Source organism: Pristiophorus japonicus, chromosome 21 (genome assembly GCF_044704955.1).
Source record: "Pristiophorus japonicus isolate sPriJap1 chromosome 21, sPriJap1.hap1, whole genome shotgun sequence".
Classification (NCBI taxonomy): domain Eukaryota; kingdom Metazoa; phylum Chordata; class Chondrichthyes; family Pristiophoridae; genus Pristiophorus; species Pristiophorus japonicus.
In genome coordinates this window covers 58,276,782-58,297,316 of record NC_091997.1, presented here as the reverse complement: position 1 = coordinate 58,297,316, position 20,535 = coordinate 58,276,782, and the positions used below count along the sequence as shown (strand labels likewise).

The 20,535-nt window shown below is 49.8% G+C and overlaps 1 protein-coding gene across 14 annotated transcripts in view; it reads right to left on the bottom strand.

The window, feature by feature from the left end:
- The window catches only part of maptb (microtubule-associated protein tau b), a 677,874-nt gene that overhangs the window by 474,458 nt on the left and 182,881 nt on the right, over positions 1 to 20,535 (bottom strand). For 13 of the 14 annotated variants that reach the window (XM_070864827.1, XM_070864822.1, XM_070864826.1 and 10 more), the window contains exons 2-3: positions 15,615 to 15,869; positions 8,251 to 8,319 (exon numbers count right to left, since the gene is read on the bottom strand). In XM_070864827.1, coding sequence (XP_070720928.1) covers positions 8,251 to 8,319; positions 15,615 to 15,762 — 217 coding nt within the window. In that variant the 5' untranslated portion in view covers positions 15,763 to 15,869. The remainder of the gene's footprint in view (positions 1 to 8,250; positions 8,320 to 15,614; positions 15,870 to 20,535) is intronic. The other variant, XM_070864831.1, reaches the window with a different exon arrangement.

Below are 20,535 nucleotides of genomic sequence, written 5' to 3'. Positions count from 1 at the left end.
TCAGTAATATTGGGGAATATCGGACCTGTATCAGTGATATTGGGGGATATCGGACCTGTATCAGTGATATTGGGGAATATTGGACCTGTATCAGTGATATTCGGGAATATTGGACCTGTATCAGTGATAGAGCGCCATATCGGACCTGCATCAGTGATGTTGGGGAATATCGGACATGTATCAGTGATATTGTGGAATATTGATCCGGTATCAATGACATTGGGGAATATCGGATCTGTATCAGTGATATTGGGGAATATCGGTCCTGTATCAGTGCTATTGGGGAATATCGGACCTGTATCAGTGATATTGGGGAATATTGGACCTGTATCAGTGCTATTGGGGTATATCGGACCTGTATCAGTGATATTGGGGAATATTGGACCTGTATCAGTGATATAGGGGAATATTGGACCTGTATCAATGATGTTGGGGAATATTGGACCTGTATCTGTGATATTGGGCAATATTGGACCTTTATCAATGATATTGGCATATATTGGAACTGTATCAATGATATTGGGCAATAATTTACCTGTATCAATGATATTGGAGAATATTGGACCTGCATAAGTGATATTGGGCAATATTGGACATCTATCAATGATATTGGGGAATATTGGATCTGTATCAGTGATATTGGGGAATATCGGACATGTATCAGTGATATTGTGGAATATTGATCCGGTATCAATGATATTGGGGAACATCGGATCTGCATCAGTGATATTGGGGAATATCGGACCTGTATCAGTGATACTGGGGAATATTGGATCTGTATCAGTGATATTGGGGAATATTGGACATGTACCAGTGATATTGGGGAATATCAGACGTAAATCCATGATATTGGGGATATCGGACCTGTATCAATGATATTGGGGAATATCGGACCTGTAGCAGTGATACTGGGGAATATTGGATCTGTATCAGTGATACTGGGGAATATTGGACATGTATCAGTGATATTGGATATATCGCGGCTGTATCAGTGATATTGAGAAATATCGGACCTTTATCAATGATATTGGGGAATATCGGACCTGTATCAGAGATACTGGGGAATATCGGACCTGTATTAGTGATGTTGGGGAATATTGGACCTGTATCAGTGATATTTGGGAATATTGGACCTGACTCAGTGATATTGGGGAATATTGGACCTGGATCAATGATATTGGGGAATATTGGACCTGTATCAATTAAATTCAGCAATATTGCACCTGTATCATTGATATTGGGGAATATCGGAGCTGCATCAGTGATATTGGGGAATATTGGACCTGTATCAGTGATAATTGGGGAACATTGTACTTGCATCTGTGATATCGGGGAACATGGGACCTGTATCACTGATATTGGGTAATACCAACATTTATCAGTGATATTGGGGAATATCGGACCTGTATCAGTGATATTGGGGAATATTGAACCAGTATCAGTGATATTGGGGTATATCGGACCTGTATCAGTGATATTGGGGAATATTGGACCTTTATCAGTGATATAGGGCAATATCGGACCTGCATCAGTGATATTGGGGAATATTGGACCAGTATCAGTGATATTGGGGAACACTGAACCTGTATCAGTGATATTGGGGAACACTGAACCTGTATCAGTGATATTGGGGAATATGGGACCTGTATCAGTGATATTGGGGAATATCGGACCTGTAACAGTGATATTGGGGAATATCGGACCTTTATCAGTGATATTGGGCAATATTGGACCTGTATCAATGATATTGGGGAATATCGGACCTGTATCAGTGATGTTGGGGAATATTGGACCTGCATCAGTGATATTGGGGAATATTGGACCAGTATCAGTGATATTGGGGAACACTGAACCTGTATCAGTGATATTGGGGAATATGGGACCTGTATCACTGATATTGGGGAATATCGACATTTATCAGTAATTTTGGGGAAAAAAGGACCTCTATCAGTAATATTGGGGAATATCGGACCAGCATCAGTGATATTGGGGAATATTGGACCTGTATCAGAGACATAGGGGAATATCGGACGTATATCACTGACATTGGGGAACATTGGACCTGCATCAGTGATAGTGGGGAATATTGGACCTGTATCAATGTTACTGGGGAATATTGGATCTGCATCAATGATATTGTGGAATATTTGACCTCTGTCAGTGATATTGGGGACTATTGGTCCTGTATCAATGATATTGGAGAATATTGGACCTGTATCAGTGATATTTGGGGATATTGGACCGGTGTCAATGATACTGGGGAACATTGGAACTGTATTAGTGATATTGGGGAATTTTGGACCTGCATCAGTGATATTGGGGACTACTGGACCTGTATCAATTATATTAGGGAATATTGCACCTGAATTAATGATATTGGGGAATATCAGACCTGTATCAGTGATATTGGGGAATATCGGACCTGTATCAGTGATATTGGTGAATATTGGTCCTCTATCCACGATATTGGGTAATATTGGACCTGTATCAGTGAAATTGGGGAGCATTTTACCTGTGATATTGGGGAAAATGGGACCGGTATCAGGGATATTGGGCAATATCGGACCTGTATCAGTGATATTGGGGAATATCGGACCTATATCAGGGACACTGGGGAATATCGGACCTGTATCAGTAATGTTGGGGAAGATCAGACCTGTATCAGTGATATTGGAGAATATTGGACATGGATCAATGATATCGGGAAATATTGGACCTGTATCAATTAAATTTAGCAATATTGTACCTGTATCAGTGATATTGGCAAATATCGGTGCTGTATCAATGACATTGGGGAATATTGGATCTGTATCAGTGATATTGGGGAATATTGGACCTGTATCAGTGATATTGGGCAATATCGAAACTGTATCAGTGATATTGGGGAGCATTTTACCTGTGATATTGGGGAAAATGGGACCGGTATCAGGGATATTGGGCAATATTGGACGTGTATCAGTGATATTGGGGAATATTGGACCTGGATCAGTGATATTGGGAAATATCGGACCTGTGTCAGTGATATTGGGGAATATCGGACCTGCAACAGTGATATTGGGGAATATCGGACATGTATCAATGATATTGGGGAATACCGGATCTGCATCAGTGATATTAGGGAATATCGGACCTGTATCAGTGATATTGGGGAATATCGGAGCTGTATCAGTGATATTGGGGAATATTGGACCTGTATCAGTGATATTGGGGAATATTAGATCTGTATCAGTGATATTGGGGAACATTGTACCTGCATCTGTTATATCGGGGAATATGGGACCTGTATCACTGATATTGGGGAATATCGATATTTATCAGTGATATTGGGGAATATCGGACCTGTATCAGTGATATTGTGGAATATTGAACCAGTATCAGTGATATTGGGGAATATAGGACCTGTATCAGTAATATTGGGGAATATTGGACATCTATCAGTCATATTGGGGAATATTGGACCTGCATCAGTGATATTGGGGAATATTGGACCAGTATCAGTGATATTGGGGCACATTGAACCTGTATCAGTGATATTGGAGAATATGGGACCTGTATCACTGATATTGGGAAATATCGACATTTATCAGTGATATTGGGGAATATCGGATATGCATCAGTGATATTGGGGAATATTGGACCTCTATCAGTAATATTGGGGAATATTGGTCCTCTATCAGTAATATTGGGGAATATCGGACCGGCATCAGTGATATTGGGGAATATTGGACCTGTATCAGAGACATAGGGTTTTATCGGACCTGTATCAGTGCTTTTGAGCAATATACGACGTGTATCAGTGATATTGGGGAATATTGGACGTGTATCAGTGAGATAGGCAATATCGGACCTGTATCAGTGATATTGGGGAATATCGGACCTGTTTCAGAGATACTGGGGAATATCGGACCTGTATCAGTGATGTTGGGGAATATTGGACCTGGCTCAGTGATATGGGGAATATTGGACCTGGATCAATGATATTGGGGAATATTGGACCTGTATCAATTAAATTCAGCAATATTGTACCTGTATCAGTGATATTGGGGAATATCGGTGCTGTATCAATGACATTGGGGAATATTGGATCTGTATCGGTGATATTGGGGAATATCGGACCTGTATCAGTGATATTGTGGAATACTGAACCAGTATCAGTGATATTGGGGAATATAGGACCTGTATCAGTAATATTGGGGAATATTGGACATCTATCAGTCATATTGGGGAATATTGGACCTGCATCAATGATATTGGGGAATATTGGACCAGTATCAGTGATATTGGGGAACATTGAACCTGTATCAGTGATATTGGGGAATATGGGTCCTGGATCACTGATATTGGGAAATATCGACATTTATCAGTGATATTGGGGAATATCGGATATGCACCAGTGATATTGGGGAATATTGGACCTCTATCAGTAATGTTGGGGAATATAGAACCTGTATCAGTAATATTGGGGAATATTGGTCCTCTATCAGTAATATTGGGGAATATCGGACCGGCATCAGTGATATTGGGGAATATTGGACCTGTATCAGAGACATGGGGGAATATCGGACCTGTATCAGTGATATTGTGCAGTATAGGACGTGTATCAGTGATATTGGGGAATATTGGACGTGTATCAGTGAGATAGGCAATATCCGACCTGTATCAGTGATATTGGGGAATATCGGACCTGTTTCAGAGATACTGGGGAATATCGGACCTGTATCAGTGATGTTGGGGAATATTGGACCTGACTCAGTGATATTGTGGAATATTGGACCTGGATCAATTAAATTCAGCAATATTGTACCTGTATCATTGATATTGGGGAATATCGGAGCTGCATCAGTGATATTGGGGAATATTGGACCTGTATCAGTGATGTTGGGGAATATCGGACCTGTGTCAGTGATATTGGGGAATATCGGACTTGTATTAGTGATATTGGGGAATAGTGGACCTGTATCAGTGATATTGGGGAATATCGGACCTGGATCAATGATATTGGGGAATATTGGACCTGTCTCAATTAAATTCAGCAATATTTTACCTGTATCATTGATATTGGGGAATATCGGAGCTGTATCAGTGATGTTGGGGAATATCGGACCCTGTATCAGTGATATTGGGGAATATCGAACCTGTATCAATGATGGGAAATATCGGACCTATATCCATGATATTGCGAATATCAGATCTGTATCAGTGATATCGGGGGACATCGGACCTGTATCAGTGATATCGGGGAATATCGGAGCTGTTTCAGTGATATCGAGGAACATGAGACCTGTATCATTGATATTGGGGAATATCGGACCTGTATCAGTGATATTGGTGAATATCGGACCTGTATCAGTGATATTGTGGAATATTGGACCTGTATCAGTGATATTGGGCAATCGTGGACCTGTGTCAGTGATATTGGGGAATATTGGACCTGTATCAGTGATATTGATGAATACAGGACCTGTATCAGTAATATTGGGGAATATCGGACCTGTATCAGTGATATTGGGGGATATCGGACCTGTATCAGTGATATTGGGGAATATCGGAGCTGCATCAATGATATTGGGGAATATTGGACCTGTGTCAGTGATATTGGGGAATATCGGACTTGTATTAGTGATATTGGGGAATAGTGGACCTGTATCAGTGATATTGGGGAATATCGGACCTGGATCAATGATATTGGGGAATATTGGACCTGTCTCAATTAAATTCAGCAATATTGTACCTGTATCATTGATATTGGGGAATATCGGAGCTGTATCAGTGATGTTGGGGAATATCGGACCTGTATCAGTGATGTTGGGGAATATCGGACCTGTGTCAGTGATATTGGGGAATATCGAACCTGTATCAATGATATTGGGAAATATCGGACCTATATCCATGATATTGCGAATATCAGATCTGTATCAGTGATATCGGGGGACATCGGACCTGTATCAGTGATATCGGGGAATATCGGAGCTGTTTCAGTGATATCGAGGAACATGAGACCTGTATCATTGATATTGGGGAATATCGGACCTGTATCAGTGATATTGGTGAATATCGGACCTGTATCAGTGATATTGTGGAATATTGGACCTGTATCAGTGATATTGGGCAATAGTGGACCTGTATCAGTGATATTGGGGAATATTGGACCTGTATCAGTGATATTGATGAATACAGGACCTGTATCAGTAATATTGGGGAATATCGGACCTGTATCAGTGATATTGGGGGATATCGGACCTGTATCAGTGATATTGGGGAATATCGGAACTGTATAAGTGATATTCGGGAATATCGGACCTGTATCAGTGATATTGGTGAATATCGGACCTGTATCACTGATATTGGGGAATATCGGACCTATATCAGCGATATCGGGGAATATGGGACCGGTGTCACTGATATTGGGGAATATCGGACCTATATCAGTGATATTAGGAAATATCGGATCTGTATCAGTGATATCGGGGAATATCGGACCTGTATCAGTGATATTGGGGAATATCTGACCTGTATTAGTGATGTTGGGAAATACCGGACCTGTATCAGTGATATTAGGGAATATCGGACCCGTATCAGTGATATTGAGGAATATTGGACCTGTATCAGTGATATTGGGGAATATCGGACCTGTATCAGTGATATTGGGGAATATTAGACCTGTATCAGTGATATTGGGAAACATTGGACCTGTATCAGTGATATTGGGGAATATCGGACCTGTATCAGTGATGTTGGGGAATATGGGACCTGTATCACTGATATTGGGGAATATCGGACCTATATTAGTGATATCGGGGAATATGGGATCTATTTCACTGATATTGAGGAATATCGGACCTATATCAGTGATATTCGGAAATATCGGACCTGTATCATTGATATCGGGGAATATCGGACCTGTATCAGTGATATCGGGGAATATCGGACCTGTATCAGTGATATTGGGGAATATCTGACCTGTATTAGTGATGTTGGGGAATATTGGACCTGTATCAGTGATATTAGGGAATATCGGACCTGTATCAATGATATTGGGGAATATCGGACCTGTATCAGTGAAGTTGGGGAATATCGGACCTGTATCAGTGATATTGAGGAATATTGGCCTGTATCAGTGATGTTGGGGAATATTGGACCTGTATCAGTGGTATTTGGGAATATTGTACCTACATCAGTGATATTAAGGAACATTGGACCTGTATCAGTGATATTGGGGAATATTGAACCTGTATCAGTGATATTGGGGAACATCGGAGCTGTATCAGTGATATCTGGGAATATGGGACCTGTATCACTGATATTGGGGAATATCGGACCTTGGTCAGTGATATTGGGGAATATCGGACCTTGGTCAGTGATGTTGGGGAATATTGGACCTGAATCAGTGATGTTGGGGAATATCGGACCTGTATCAGTGATGTTGGGGTATATTGGACCTGTATCAGTGATTTTGGGGAATATCGGACCTGAATCAGTGATATTGGGGAATAATGGACCTGTATCAGTGATATTGGGGAATACCGGATCTGCATCAGTGATATTGGGGGATATCGGACCGTGATCAGTGATATTGAGGGATATCGGACCTGTGTCAGTGATGTTGGGGAATATCGGACTTGTATCAGTGATATTGGGGAATATCGGATCTATATCAGTGATAATTGGGGAATATCAGACCTGAATGAGTGATATTGGGGAATATCGGACCTGTATCAGTGATGTTGGGGAATATCGGTCCTGTGTTAGTGATATCGGGGAATATCGGACCTGTATCAGTGATATTGGGGAGTATCGGACCTGTATCAGTGATATTGGGAATATTGGACCTGTATTAGTGATATTGGGGAATATTGGACTTGTATCAGTGATTTTGAGGAATATTGGACCTGTATCAGTGATATTGGGGAATATCGGACCTGTATCAGTGAAGTTGGGGAATATCGGACCTGAATCAGTGATATTGGGGAATATTGGACCTGTATCAATGATATTAGGGAATATTGGCATGTATCAGTGATATTGGGGAATATTGGACCTGTTTCAGTGATATCGGGCAATATTGGACCTGTTTAGTTGCCGGTACTGGCCTAATTGGAATTGTTTTTGTGCTGGTACTGGGGTAATTTGCTTTGTATTGGATGCCCTTATGCCGATGCCAATCATGGGTCTGTATTGGGCTCGCCAGTATTGCTAACCCTGTTCGAGCAGGTAGCTGTTACTATCACACAGAGGTGAGGCACCACCTACCCTCTGAAGATGGTGTGCTCTTCACATCAGATGCATCTGAGACAGGTTCATCTGAGACTGGAGAAGGATCTGGAAGAGGATGAGTGTAAAACACAGGTCACATTGTGCTAGAAGAATCTGAGACCGCTAACTGCTCACGCTAGCAGCATAAGATAGCAAATACCTCATTTAATTAAACACCAATCTCCTTGAGTTTTGAAATCCCAAAACAGTTCTTTCAAGTTGAATCTTCTACAGCACTCATCCAGATCAGTAGAACCTCGGTGATGGAGAAACATTTAGAAACAATAATGTGGGATAAAATTGATCTGCATTTAGAAAATTATGGGCTGATAAATGAAAATCAGCATGGACTTTGTTGAAGACGAATCGTGTCTTACTAACTTGGTCGTGTTATTTGATGAAGTACTGGAGAGGGTGGATGAGGGTAGTGCAATTGATGTTGTATATATGAACTTTCAAAAGGCGTTTAACAAAGTACCCTACCAAATAGATTTGTTCGCAAAATTAAAGCCCATGGGATTAAAAGACAAAATGCAACATGGATAGAATATTGGCGAAGGTACAGAGTAGTGGTGAACGGTTGTTTTTCAGACTGAAGGTCAGTATACAGTGGTAGTCCCGAGGGGTCTGTATTAGAACCACTGCTCTTTTTTAGTTATATTAATGGCCGGGATTTGGGTGCACAGGCTGCAGATGACACAAAACTCGGTAATGTAGTGAACAGTGAGGAGGATAGTATGTGACTTCAGGATGACATAGACAGACTGGTGAAACGGGCAGACACATGACAGATGAGGGGAGAGAGCAGGATTGTGGGCTTGGGGGAAATGAGAGGGGGATTGGGACCAGGACCAGCATGGGAGCTCCGGAGGAGTGAGGGGGAATAGCTGGGAGAGGGTGGGGAAATAATAAGCCCGGGGGGGGAAATCATAGTCCTGGGGGAATATGGGCCCAAGGAAGCAAGGGTTTTGACAGCCTGGAGGGTTTCGGAGGCCTGGGAAGGGGTCTCCGATCACGGGGGCGGGGGTGAAAGTAGCAGGCCAGGTGGATAAGGTGGTTAAGAAGGCATACAGAATGCTTGCCTTTATTGGCTGAGGCATAGAATATAAGAGCAGGGAGGTTATGCTTAAATTGTATAATACTTTGGTTAGGTCACAGCTGGAGTATTGTGTGCAGTTCTGGTCGGCGTATTATGTGAAGGATGTGATTGCACTCGAGAGGGTGCAGAGGAGATTTACTAGGATGCTGCCTGGAATGGAGAATCTTAGTTATGAGGACAGATTGGATAGGCTGGGTTTGTTCTCATTGGAACAGAGGAGGTTGAGAGGAGACCACATTGTGGTGTACAAAATATTGAGGGGCCTGGATATAGTGGATAGTAAGGGTCTATTTCCATTGGTGGAGGGGTCTATTACAAGGGGACATAGTTTTAAGGTGGTTGGTGGAAGATTTAGAGGGGATTTGAGGTGGGGGCTTCTTTACGCAGAGGGTTGTGGGGATCTGGAACTCACTGTCTGGAAGAGTAGTGGATGCAGAAACCCTCACCACTTTTAAGAGATGGTTGGATGGGCACTTAAAGTGCAGTAACCTGCAGGATTACGGACCTAGAGCTGGTAATTGGGATTAGACTGGATGACCTTTTGTTGGACGGCGCAGTTATAATGGTAAGTACTGCAGGGAATCGGCCAGGGTGGTCTCCTGGACTAGTTTTGATCGCCTGGATGGGTCGGAGAGGAATTTTCCCAGATTTTTTCTCCCTAAACTGGCCTAAGTTTTTATCTGTTTTTTTGCCTATCCCAGGAGATCACATGGCTCTGGTTGGGGTGGAGTGTAGAATGTTTCAGTATAAGGGGTGCCACAGTTGGGCTGGGTGCTCTTTGCCTTTCCGTCATTGTTCATAGGTTTGTGTGTAACCTTCAGGACTGCTGACCAAGGGCTCTTTGTCAGCCGGCGTGGACACGATGGGCCGAAATGGCCTCCTTCTGCGCTGTAAATTTCGATGTTACTATGTTTCTATGAATGTCAAGGGGAGGTGGTTAGACTCTCTGTTATTTGAGATAATCTTTGTCTGGCATTTGTATGGTGCAAATGTTTTTTGCCACTTATCAGCCCAAGCCTGAATGTCATCCATGTGAGCATGGACTGCTCCATTATCTGAGAGTTGCGAATGGAACTGAACACTGTGCAATCATCAACGAACATCCCCACTTCTGACCTTATGATGGAGGGAAGGCCATTGATGAAGCAACTGACGATGTTTGGGCCTAGGACACTGGCCTGAGGAACTCCTGCAGTGATGTCCTGGGTTTGGGATGATTGGCTTCCAACCACCACAACCATCTTCCTTTGTGCTGGGTATGACTCCAGCCAGTGGAGAGTTTACCCCCTGATTCCCATTGACTTCAATTTTACTAGGGTACCTTGATACCACACTCAGTCAAGTGCTGCCTTGATATCACCTCACCTCACCTCTGGAGTTGAGCTCTTTTGTCCATGTTTGGACCAAGGCTGTACTGAGGATAGCTCTTCCAGAGTCGGCACAGGAACATTGGGCTGAGTGGCCTCCTTCTGTGCTCTTTGATTTTATGATTCTAACTCTATATTACTAATCCAGATCAGGACTATTTCAAAACTTGCGGACGGCAGCAAATTTGGGGGAATAGTTAATACTGAGGAGGAATGCGACAAAGTACAAGACAATATTCATAAACTTGCAGAATGGGTGTGTAATTGGCAAATGAATTTCAATATAGAAAAGCGTGAGGTGATGCATTTCTCTCAGGAAGAATAAGGAAGTTACATTTTCCTTAGAAAATAAGGGGGAAAATTGGGTATATTTGTGCCTGTTGTTAGCACCCCAGGGGTGCTAATGGGGCTCAAATAACTTTGCGACCAGATGCAGTGCTGACTTTGACTCCTGCCATATTGGGCGTGAGTTTAGCGGCAGCGTTATGGGGTTGTACGCCGATCTCCTGCGCCCGGAGATTGCGACGTCATCGCCGTGCGCATTGCCCAATTAGTGCCCCAGAACCGAAATTCACTTCCGACCCCTGCAGCATTGCCGGGCAAAAACACTGGCAGCTGGAGGAGGTGTGCATCAGGTGGCCAGCCGTTGCCGGGGAGAGGGGGGTGAAAAGGAGAGGGGGTCGCAGTATTGATCAATGAAACTATTACAGCTGTGAGGAGGGATCATGTGTTGGAAGGATCATCAAACGAGGCCATATGGATTGAATTGAAGTACAAAAAAGGGGTGATCACATTGCTGGGAGTGTACTATAGACCTTCATATAGTCAGAGGGAGATAGAAGAGCAAACATGTCGTCAAATTTCTAAGAAGTGCAAAAACTTTCGGGCAGTAATAGTGGGGGGTTTCAACTACCCTAATATTGGGCTGAAAACTGCTGCCTTGGCAGGTCGCCTCAGCCGGTGAGGCCTCGCAAAAGCCCCTTCTCGGGCCACCAAGTGCATGCACCCAAAACCGGCTTTTCCGATCTGTCAGAATCTACACATCCCCGCAGGATGGACACCTGCGCGGGAGCGATAGGGCTACCTGCCAAAATTCATGCCCAGCGAATGTCCTTCAAACTTTTATGCCTGGTAACAGCAGGCATATAGACTACTTTTACCAGTGTAATATTGTTAAAATATATCAAAATTAAATGTAATCATTCATTTTATATTGAAAACCTTGTCCATTAAGGTAAGTTTATTTTTAACCCTATTAGAACACATTAAAAAAAATTCGAAAAAATGTAGATTTTTTCTAAAACATTTAATTACATTTAATTTCAATTAATTTTAAATATGTGAGGTGTATTTTTTTACTTATTATGCTGTGTTTCTTGTTTTAGGAGGGTTTTCTCATTGATGGTAATGGGAGTCCATACAAACACCTTCCCATTTTTATCAATGAGAATACTATCTCGTGATTGGTGGTCCTGGCCCACGTGACTCCGGCCTTTCCGTAGGTACCGGAAAGTCAGCTTCCCATGCGCTGCGCAGAGAATGAAGCCCCCCAACTGCAATCGAAGGCGCACTCCGGGATCACCAGGTACTCTCGTAAAATTTTTTCGGGTCAGAGGCGATCGTAAGAAGGAAGCCTCCGACCGCAATTTCTGGGCTGTTAACTGGGCTACAATTAGTGGAAATGGTACAGAGGGTGAGAAATTCCTAAATTGTATTCAGGAATACTTTTTTAGCCAGTATACAACAAGCCCAACAAGGGACGGGGCGATTCTGGACTTCGTTTTAGGGAATGAAGCTGGGCAGGTGGAAGGGGTATGAGTGGGAGAGCATTTTGATGCTAGTGATCATAATTCAGTTAGATTTAGGGTAGTTATGGAAAAGGTCAAAGATAGACCAGGAATAAAAGTTCTCAATTGTGGAACAGATATCGAGGGCTTAACACTGCAGAAAATTCAGAGGAGTGTCGAAAGTGCGGGGGTGAAATGAAAAAGGAAATTAGGAAAGCAACGAGAGAGCATGAAAATATGTTGGCAAGTAAAACCAAGGAAAACCCAAAGATATTTTATAAATACAGTAAGAGCAAAAGGATAACTAACGAAAGAGTAGGGTCTATTCGAAACCATAAAGGAAATCTGTATGTGGAGGCAGAAGATGTGATTTTGTTTCTTAATGAATACTTTGCGTCTGTTTTCACAAAAGAGAGGGGCGATGGAGACATTGCAATCAGGGAGGAGGAGTGTGAAATATTAGATGAAATAACCATTGTGAGAGAGGAGGTATTAAGGGGTTTAGCAGCTTTGAAAGTGGATAAATCCACAGGCCACAGCTGGAGTGCTGAGGATTGGAAAATGCTATTTCTTCTTTGGCTTCTCTTAACAGCCTGGGATACATTTCAGTATTGCGTTCTGCTTCCCTTTTTTCCTTTATCTTAACCTGTGTGACTCTAGTGGGTGAATATAACCCCATTAAATAAATATAACACTCCCCGGCCATTGGGTGAATATAACCCCCGATGGGTGAATATAACCCCCATTGGGTGAATATAACCTCATTGGGTGAATATAACCCCCATTGGGTGAATATAACCCCCATTGGGTGAATATAACCTCATTGGGTGAATATAACCCCATTGGGTGAATATAACCCCCATTGGGTGAATATAACCTCATTGGGTGAATATAACCCCCGATGGGTGAATATAACCTCATTGGGTGAATATAACCCCCATTGGGTGAATATAACCCCATTGGGTGAATATAACCCCCATTGGGTGAATATAACCCCCGATGGGTGAATATAACCCCCCCATTGGGTGAATATAACCCCTGATGGGTGAATATAACCGTCGATGGGCGAGTATACTCCCGATGGGTGAATATAATTGCCCTGATGAGTATGTACCCTGCCAATGAGTGAGATTAAGCCCGGATTGGTGGGTACAATCCCAATGGGGAATTGGAGAGGGCTTTGATGAGACCACACCTGGAGCACTGTGTACAGTTTGGTCTCCTTGTGTAATGAAGGATATACTTGCCTTCGAATGAGTGTAACAAAGGTTCACTAGATTGATTCCTGGGATAGGGGAGATTGTCCTATGAGGAGAGATTGCGTAAACAAGGCCTGTATTCCCTCGAGTTTAGAAGGATGAGAGGTGATCTCAATGAAACATAACATTCTTCGAAGGCTTGACGGGGTAGATGCTGAGAAGCTGCATCCCCTGGCTGGACTGACTAGAACTAGGGTCATTGTCTCAGGATAAAAGCACTGTGGAGGCGCAGACATTGAGTATATTCAAGACTAACATCAGTCGGTGTTTGGGCACTAAGGCAATCGAGGGATGTGGAGATCGGGCGGGAAAGTGGAGTTGATGTAGAAGATTCCCGGGATGGTGGGACTGACCTATCAAGAAAGACTGGATCAACTGGGCTTGTATTCACTGGAGTTCAGAAGAATGAGAGGGACCTCATAGAAACGTTTAAAATTCTGACGGGTTTAGACAGGTGAGATGCAGGAAGAATGTTCCCAATGTTGGGGAAGTCCAGAACCAGGGGTCACAGTCTAAGGATAAGGGGTAAGCCATTTAGGACCGAGATGAGGAGAAACTTCTTCACCCAGAGAGTGGTGAACCTGTGGAATTCTCTACCACAGAAAGTAGTTGAGGCCAATTCACTAAATATATTCAAAAGGGAGTTAGATGAAGTCCTTACTACTCGGGGGATCAAGGAGTATGGCGAGAAAGCAGGAAGTGGGTACTGAAGTTTCCATGAACTCAGCCATGAACTCATTGAATGCGGTGCAGGCTAGAAGGGCTGAATGGCCTGCTCCTGCACCTATTTTCTATGTTTCTATGTTTCTATCAGCCACGATCTTATTGAATGGTGGAGCAAGCTCGTGGGGCCAAATGGCCTACTCTGCTCCTATTTCTTTTGTTATTATGTTATTATGTTCTTATAACCTCCTGAAGTGTAAGTACACTCCCAATGGGTGAGTATTACATAGATTTACCGCACAGAAACCGGCTGTTTGCCCTCACCGCTCGATGCCGGTGTTTATGCTCCACATAAGCCTGTAAGTCAGTGATGGTAATGATGTCCTGCGTGAGTATTAGACAGGCAAAAGTGAAATGACAACCCATTTTGGAGCTCTTCACAGATTTCAGTGGAAACAATAATGGGGATAGATGTAAAATGGGCTCCTGACTCATTATCACCCATTTTACACTGTCACACAAAGTCAAACTCTACCCCAGTGTCTTCAGCAGAGAAACGCAGACACAACATGAAAAAACACCATCTCGCGACAGGAGAGGGGGCCAAGCCCGTGATGCCTGTGAGAGAGGGCAGACATTCTGTCAGTGAGAAAAAGGTCTGAGCTGATGGACAGGTGCCTGCTACTGCCTGTAACACACAGTTACTGCAAACCCTTTCTCTGCTGCCTAACCGTTCTGAGCATGCTGGGTGGGGCACAATGGCCGCGCAGAGCTGAGCCACAGAACAAGCTTCAGGATGATGGGGGGATATGCCCCACAATGGTGCAGGGAACCACCGAGGACTTTTCTGGATTGGGTTATCCCCAAATAATCTGAGCTTTTCAAACCACAGAGCAGATGGTGAAGGGTTACAAACATTGGCTCCATGCAAAGTGATTCCGTGTGTTTGAGAATGGTTCAGCAGCTTTAATCTCCAGGAGAAGCATTTCAAAGCTGCACCTAACTGCAAATGAATGATCATGCTGACAAATTGCAGCAAATTGCAGCCCTGGTGTACATGCCAGTGTTTGCTAGAATATTCCAACGCTGGCTGCAGCAACGCCCTGAGCCATCTGTGCTAACCCCGAGCTGCTTCTACCCATCGCAAACACACATTTTTGAACAAAGCTCGCTTCTCTTCACTGACCTTTTGTCGCTCGGTTTTCTGCCCCAAACTGTGTTGCCGCGGTTACGCCGACTCCATTCTGCTTCACCTCTGGGAGGCCCGGTGCTGCTTTATTGTCCCTGTCCTGATCGACGCGCAGACCTTGCTCTTCACTAACCACCGTCTCCATCTCTGCTGCAGCCTGATAGGGTTCTCCTGACGAGTGGTGCAGGGGCTTGTGATCACCACGGTTACACTGCACTGGTACTGATGCTCAGCGATTCCCACAGATTGAGCCTGAGAGAAAGGGGGAGGGGAGGAGAATCAGCTACACGTTCAGATTCATGACAAGTGGAGAGCTGACCGAGATTTCTTTCCTGCGACTGACAGATCTCCTGTAAAATCACTGCAGCACAGAATTCCAATACACGGCGTTCCCATTACACGGAACTCTGCAGCCCTCCATCCATCTGCCACACTGTCAGTTTGCCAAAAGCTCCAGCCCGCAATATTCACAATGCTGCAGAGAGGCACACGCCCCTATTGCCCTTTCCGCAACAATTCAAATGCTGTGAGGGGCCAGAAATCCCCATCTCCATCCAACTCATGTCTTAAAGGGGTCTTTTATATCAATGGCATGGACACCATTGTACAGCCACAAGGAACATCTCCAGGACCCCTCACTGTGTGCACGCTCACCACTGGCCCTCAACATTCTCGTCTCACAATCGACCCGGGAAGCCAGGAATTGTCTCGATTCAGCAGTGGCAGCTCACACATTTCAAGTCCCTGAACTGGATTTTAACCGTACCTCCCAGAGTTAGCTTTACACACACACAAATATTCTGTTCCGCTTTTGCCTACTGCTGAGCAAACCGCCCGGTCTGTGACTGAACCCCGGGGAATGGGACCCGGTCTGGGTCTGAGCCCTGGGGAATGGGGCCCAGTGTGGGTCTGAGCCCTGGGGAATGGGACCCGGTGTGGGTCTGAGCCCTGGGGAATGGGGCCCGGTGTGGGACTGAGCCCCAGGGAGGCGGAGCGGGGCCCGGTTGGGGACTGAGCCCCGGGGAGCGGGGCCCGGTGTGGGACTGAGCCCCGGGGAGCAGGGCCCGGTATGGGACTGAGCCCCGGGGAGGGGGGGCCCGATGTGGGACTGAGCCCCGGGGAGCAGGGCCCGGTGTGGGACTGAGCCCCGGGTAGCGGGGCCCGGTGTGGGACTGAGCCCCGGGGAGAGGGAGTGGGGCCCGGTGTGGGACTGAACCCCAGGGAGAGGGAGGGGGGCCCGGTGTGGGACTGAGCCCCGGGGAGCAGGGCCCGGTGTGGGACTGAGCCCCGGGGAGAAGGAGGGGGGCCCGGTGTGGGACTGAGCCCCGGGGAGGGGGGGCCCGGTGTGGGACTGAGCCCCAGGGAATGGGGGCCCGGTGTGGGACTAAGCCCCGAGGAGGAGGAACCGGTGTGGGATTGAGCTCCGAGGAGGGGGGGCCCGGTGTGGGACTGGGCCCCGGAGAGGGGGGCCCGGTGTGGGAATGAGCCCCGGGGAGTGGGGCCCGGTGTAGGACTGAGCCCTGGGGAGGGGGGCCCGGTGTGGGACTGAGCCCCGGGGAATGGGGGCCTGGTGTGGGATTGAGCCCCGGGGAGTGGTGCCCGGTGTGGGACTGGGCCCCGAGGAGGGGGTGCCCGGTGTGGGACTGAGCCCCGAGGAGGGGTGGCCCGGTGTGGGACTGGGCCCCGGAGAGGGGGGCCTGGTGTGGGAAGGAACCCCAGGGAGTGGGGCCCGATGTGGGACTGAGCCCCGGGGAATGGGGCCCGGTTTGGGACTGAGCCCCGGGGAATGGGGCCCGGTGTGGGAATGAGCCCCGAGGAGGGGGGCCCGGTGTGGGACTGGGCCCCGGAGAGGGGGGCCCGGTGTGGGAATGAGCCCCAGGGAGTGGGGCCCGGTGTTGGGACTGAGCCCTGGGGAAGGGGGCCCGGTGTGGGACTGAGCCCCGGTGAATGGGGCCCGGTGTGGGTCTGAGCCCTGGGGAATGGGACCCGGTGTGGGTCTGAGCCCTGGGGAATGGGGCCCGGTGTGGGACTGAGCCCCAGGGAGGCAGAGCGGGGCCCGGTGGGGGACTGAGCCCCGGGGAGCGGGGCCCGGTGTGGGACCGAGCCCCGGGGAGCAGGGCCCGGTATGGGACTGAGCCCCGGGGAGCAGGGCCCGGTATGGGACTGAGCCCCGGGGAGGGGGGGCCCGATGTGGGACTGAGCCCCGGGGAGCAGGGCCCGGTGTGGGACTGAGCCCCGGGTAGCGGGGCCCGGTGTTTGACTGAGCACCGGGGAGAGGGAGTGGGGCCCGGTGTGGGACTGAACCCCGGGGAGAGGGAGGGGGGCCCTGTGTGGGACTGAGCCCCGGGGAGCAGGGCCCGGTGTGGGACTGAGCCCCGGGTAGCGGGGCCCGGTGTTTGACTGAGCACCGGGGAGAGGGAGTGGGGCCCGGTGTGGGACTGAACCCCGGGGAGAGGGAGGGGGGCCCTGTGTGGGACTGAGCCCCGGGGAGCAGGGCCCGGTGTGGGACTGAGCCCCGGGGAGGGAGGGCCTGGTGTGGGACTGAGCCCCGAGGAGGGGGGACCGGTGTGGGAATGAGCCCCGGGGAGTGGGGCCCGGTGTGGGACTGAGCCCCAGGGAATGGGGGCCTGGTGTGGGATTGAGCCGCAGGGAGGGGGGCCCGGTGTGGGACTGAGCCCCGTGGAATGGGGCCCGGTGTGGGACTGAGCCCCGAGGAGGGGGGACCGGTGTGGGAATGAGCCCCGGGGAGTGGGGCCCGGTGTGGGACTGAGCCCCGGGGGCAAGGCCCGGTGTGGGACTGAGCCCCGTGAAATGGGGCCAGGTGTGGGACTGAGCCCCGGGGAGTGGTGCCCGGTGTGGGACTGGGCCCCGAGGAGGGGGGGCCTGGTGTGGGACTGGGCCCCGAGGAGGGGGGACCGGTGTGGGACTGGGCCCCGAGGAGGGGGGGCCCGGTGTGGGACTGGGCCCCGAGGAGGGGGGACCGGTGTGGGACTGGGCCCCGAGGAGGGGGGGCCAGGTGTGGGACTGGGCCCCGAGGAGGGGGGGCCAGGTGTGGGACTGAGCCCCGAGGAGGGGGGGCCAGGTGTGGGACTGAGCCCCGAGGAGTGGTGCCCGGTGTGGGACTGGGCCCCGAGGAGGGGGGGCCAGGTGTGGGACTGGGCCCCGAGGAGGGGGGGCCAGGTGTGGGACTGGGCCCCGAGGAGGGGGGGCCAGGTGTGGGACTGAGCCCCGAGGAGTGGTGCCCGGTGTGGGACTGGGCCCCGAGGAGGGGGGGGCCCGGTGTGGGACTGAGCCCCGGGGAGTGGTGCCCGGTGTGGGACTGGGCCCCGAGGAGGGGGGGCCAGGTGTGGGACTGGGCCCCGAGGAGGGGGGACCGGTGTTGGGACTGAGCCCCGAGGAGGGGGGGCCCGGTGTGGGACTGGGCCCCGGAGAGGGGGGCCCGGTGTGGGAAGGAGCCCCAGGGAGTGGGGCCCGATGTGGGACTGAGCCCCGGGGAATGGGGGCCTGGTGTGGGATTGAGTCCCGGGGAGAGGGGCCAGGTGTGGGACTGAGCCCCGAGGAATGGGGCCCGGTGTGGGACTGAGCCCCGGCGAATGGGGGCCTGGTGTGGGATTGAGTCCCGGGGAGAGGGGCCAGGTGTGGGACTGAGCCCCGAGGAGGGGTGGCCCGGTGTGGGACTGGGCCCCGGAGAGGGGGGCCCGGTGTGGGAATGAGCCCCAGGGAGTGGGGCCCGATGTGCGACTGAGCCCCGGGGAATGGGGCCCGGTGTGGGACTGAGCCCCGGCGAATGGGGCCCGGTGTGGGACTGAGCCCCGGCGAATGGGGCCCGGTGTGGGACTGAGTCCCGAGGAGGGGTGGCCCGGTGTGGGACTGGGCCCCGGAGAGGGGGGCCCGGTGTGGGAATGAGTCCCGGGGAGGGGGGCCCGGTGTGGGACTGAGCCCCGGGGAGGGGGGCCCGGTGTGGGAATGAGCCCCGGGGAGGGGGGCCCGGTGTGGGAATGAGCCCTGGGGAGGGGGGCCCGGTGTGGGACTGAGCCCCGGGGAGGGGGGCCCGGTGTGGGAATGAGCCCCGGGGAGGGGGGCCCGGTGTGGGAATGAGCCCTGGGGAGGCGGGGCCCGGTGACGGACTGAGCCCCGGGGAGCAAAGCCAGGTGTGGACTGAGCCCCGGGAGGGGGGCCCGGTGTGGGACTGAGCCCCGGGAGGGGGGCCCGGTGTGGGACTGAGCCCCGGGGAGGGGGGCCCGGTGTGGGACTGAGCCCCGGGAGGGGGGCCCGGTGTGGGACTGAGCCCCGGGAGGGGGGCCCGGTGTGGGACTGAGCCCCGGGAGGGGGGCCCGGTGTGGGACTGAGCCCCGGGGAGGGGGGCCCGGTGTGGGACTGAGCCCCGGGGAGGGGGGCCCAGTGTGGGACTGAGCCCCGGGGAGGGGGGCCCGGTGTCGGACTGAGCCCCGGGAGGGGGGCCCGGTGTGGGACTGAGCCCCGGGGAGGGGGGCCCGGTGTGGGACTGAGCCCCGGGGAGGGGGGCCCAGTGTGGGACTGAGCCCCGGGGAGGGGGGGCCCAGTGTGGGACTGAGCCCCGGGGAGGGGGGCCCGGTGTGGGACTGAGCCCCGGGGAGGGGGGGCCCGGTGTGGGACTGAGCCCCGGGGAGGGGGGCCCGGTGTGGGACTGAGCCCCGGGGAGGGGGGCCCGGTGTGGGACGGAGCAGGAAACCGCAGTCTTGTTCCTGCCTCTCCACTGCTCGCTGATCTTGTCTGAAGAGCCCAGAGGGAGACCTACTTTTGAACATGAAGCCATGGGCTGGAGACTGAAACATCAGCCAGAATTCCTGCCCGAGACTATGCAAATGACAGCATGGAACAGATTGCCTGGTGAGCAGATCAGATGTGACAACATTGGATGCTGCCAGGTGAGGGTACA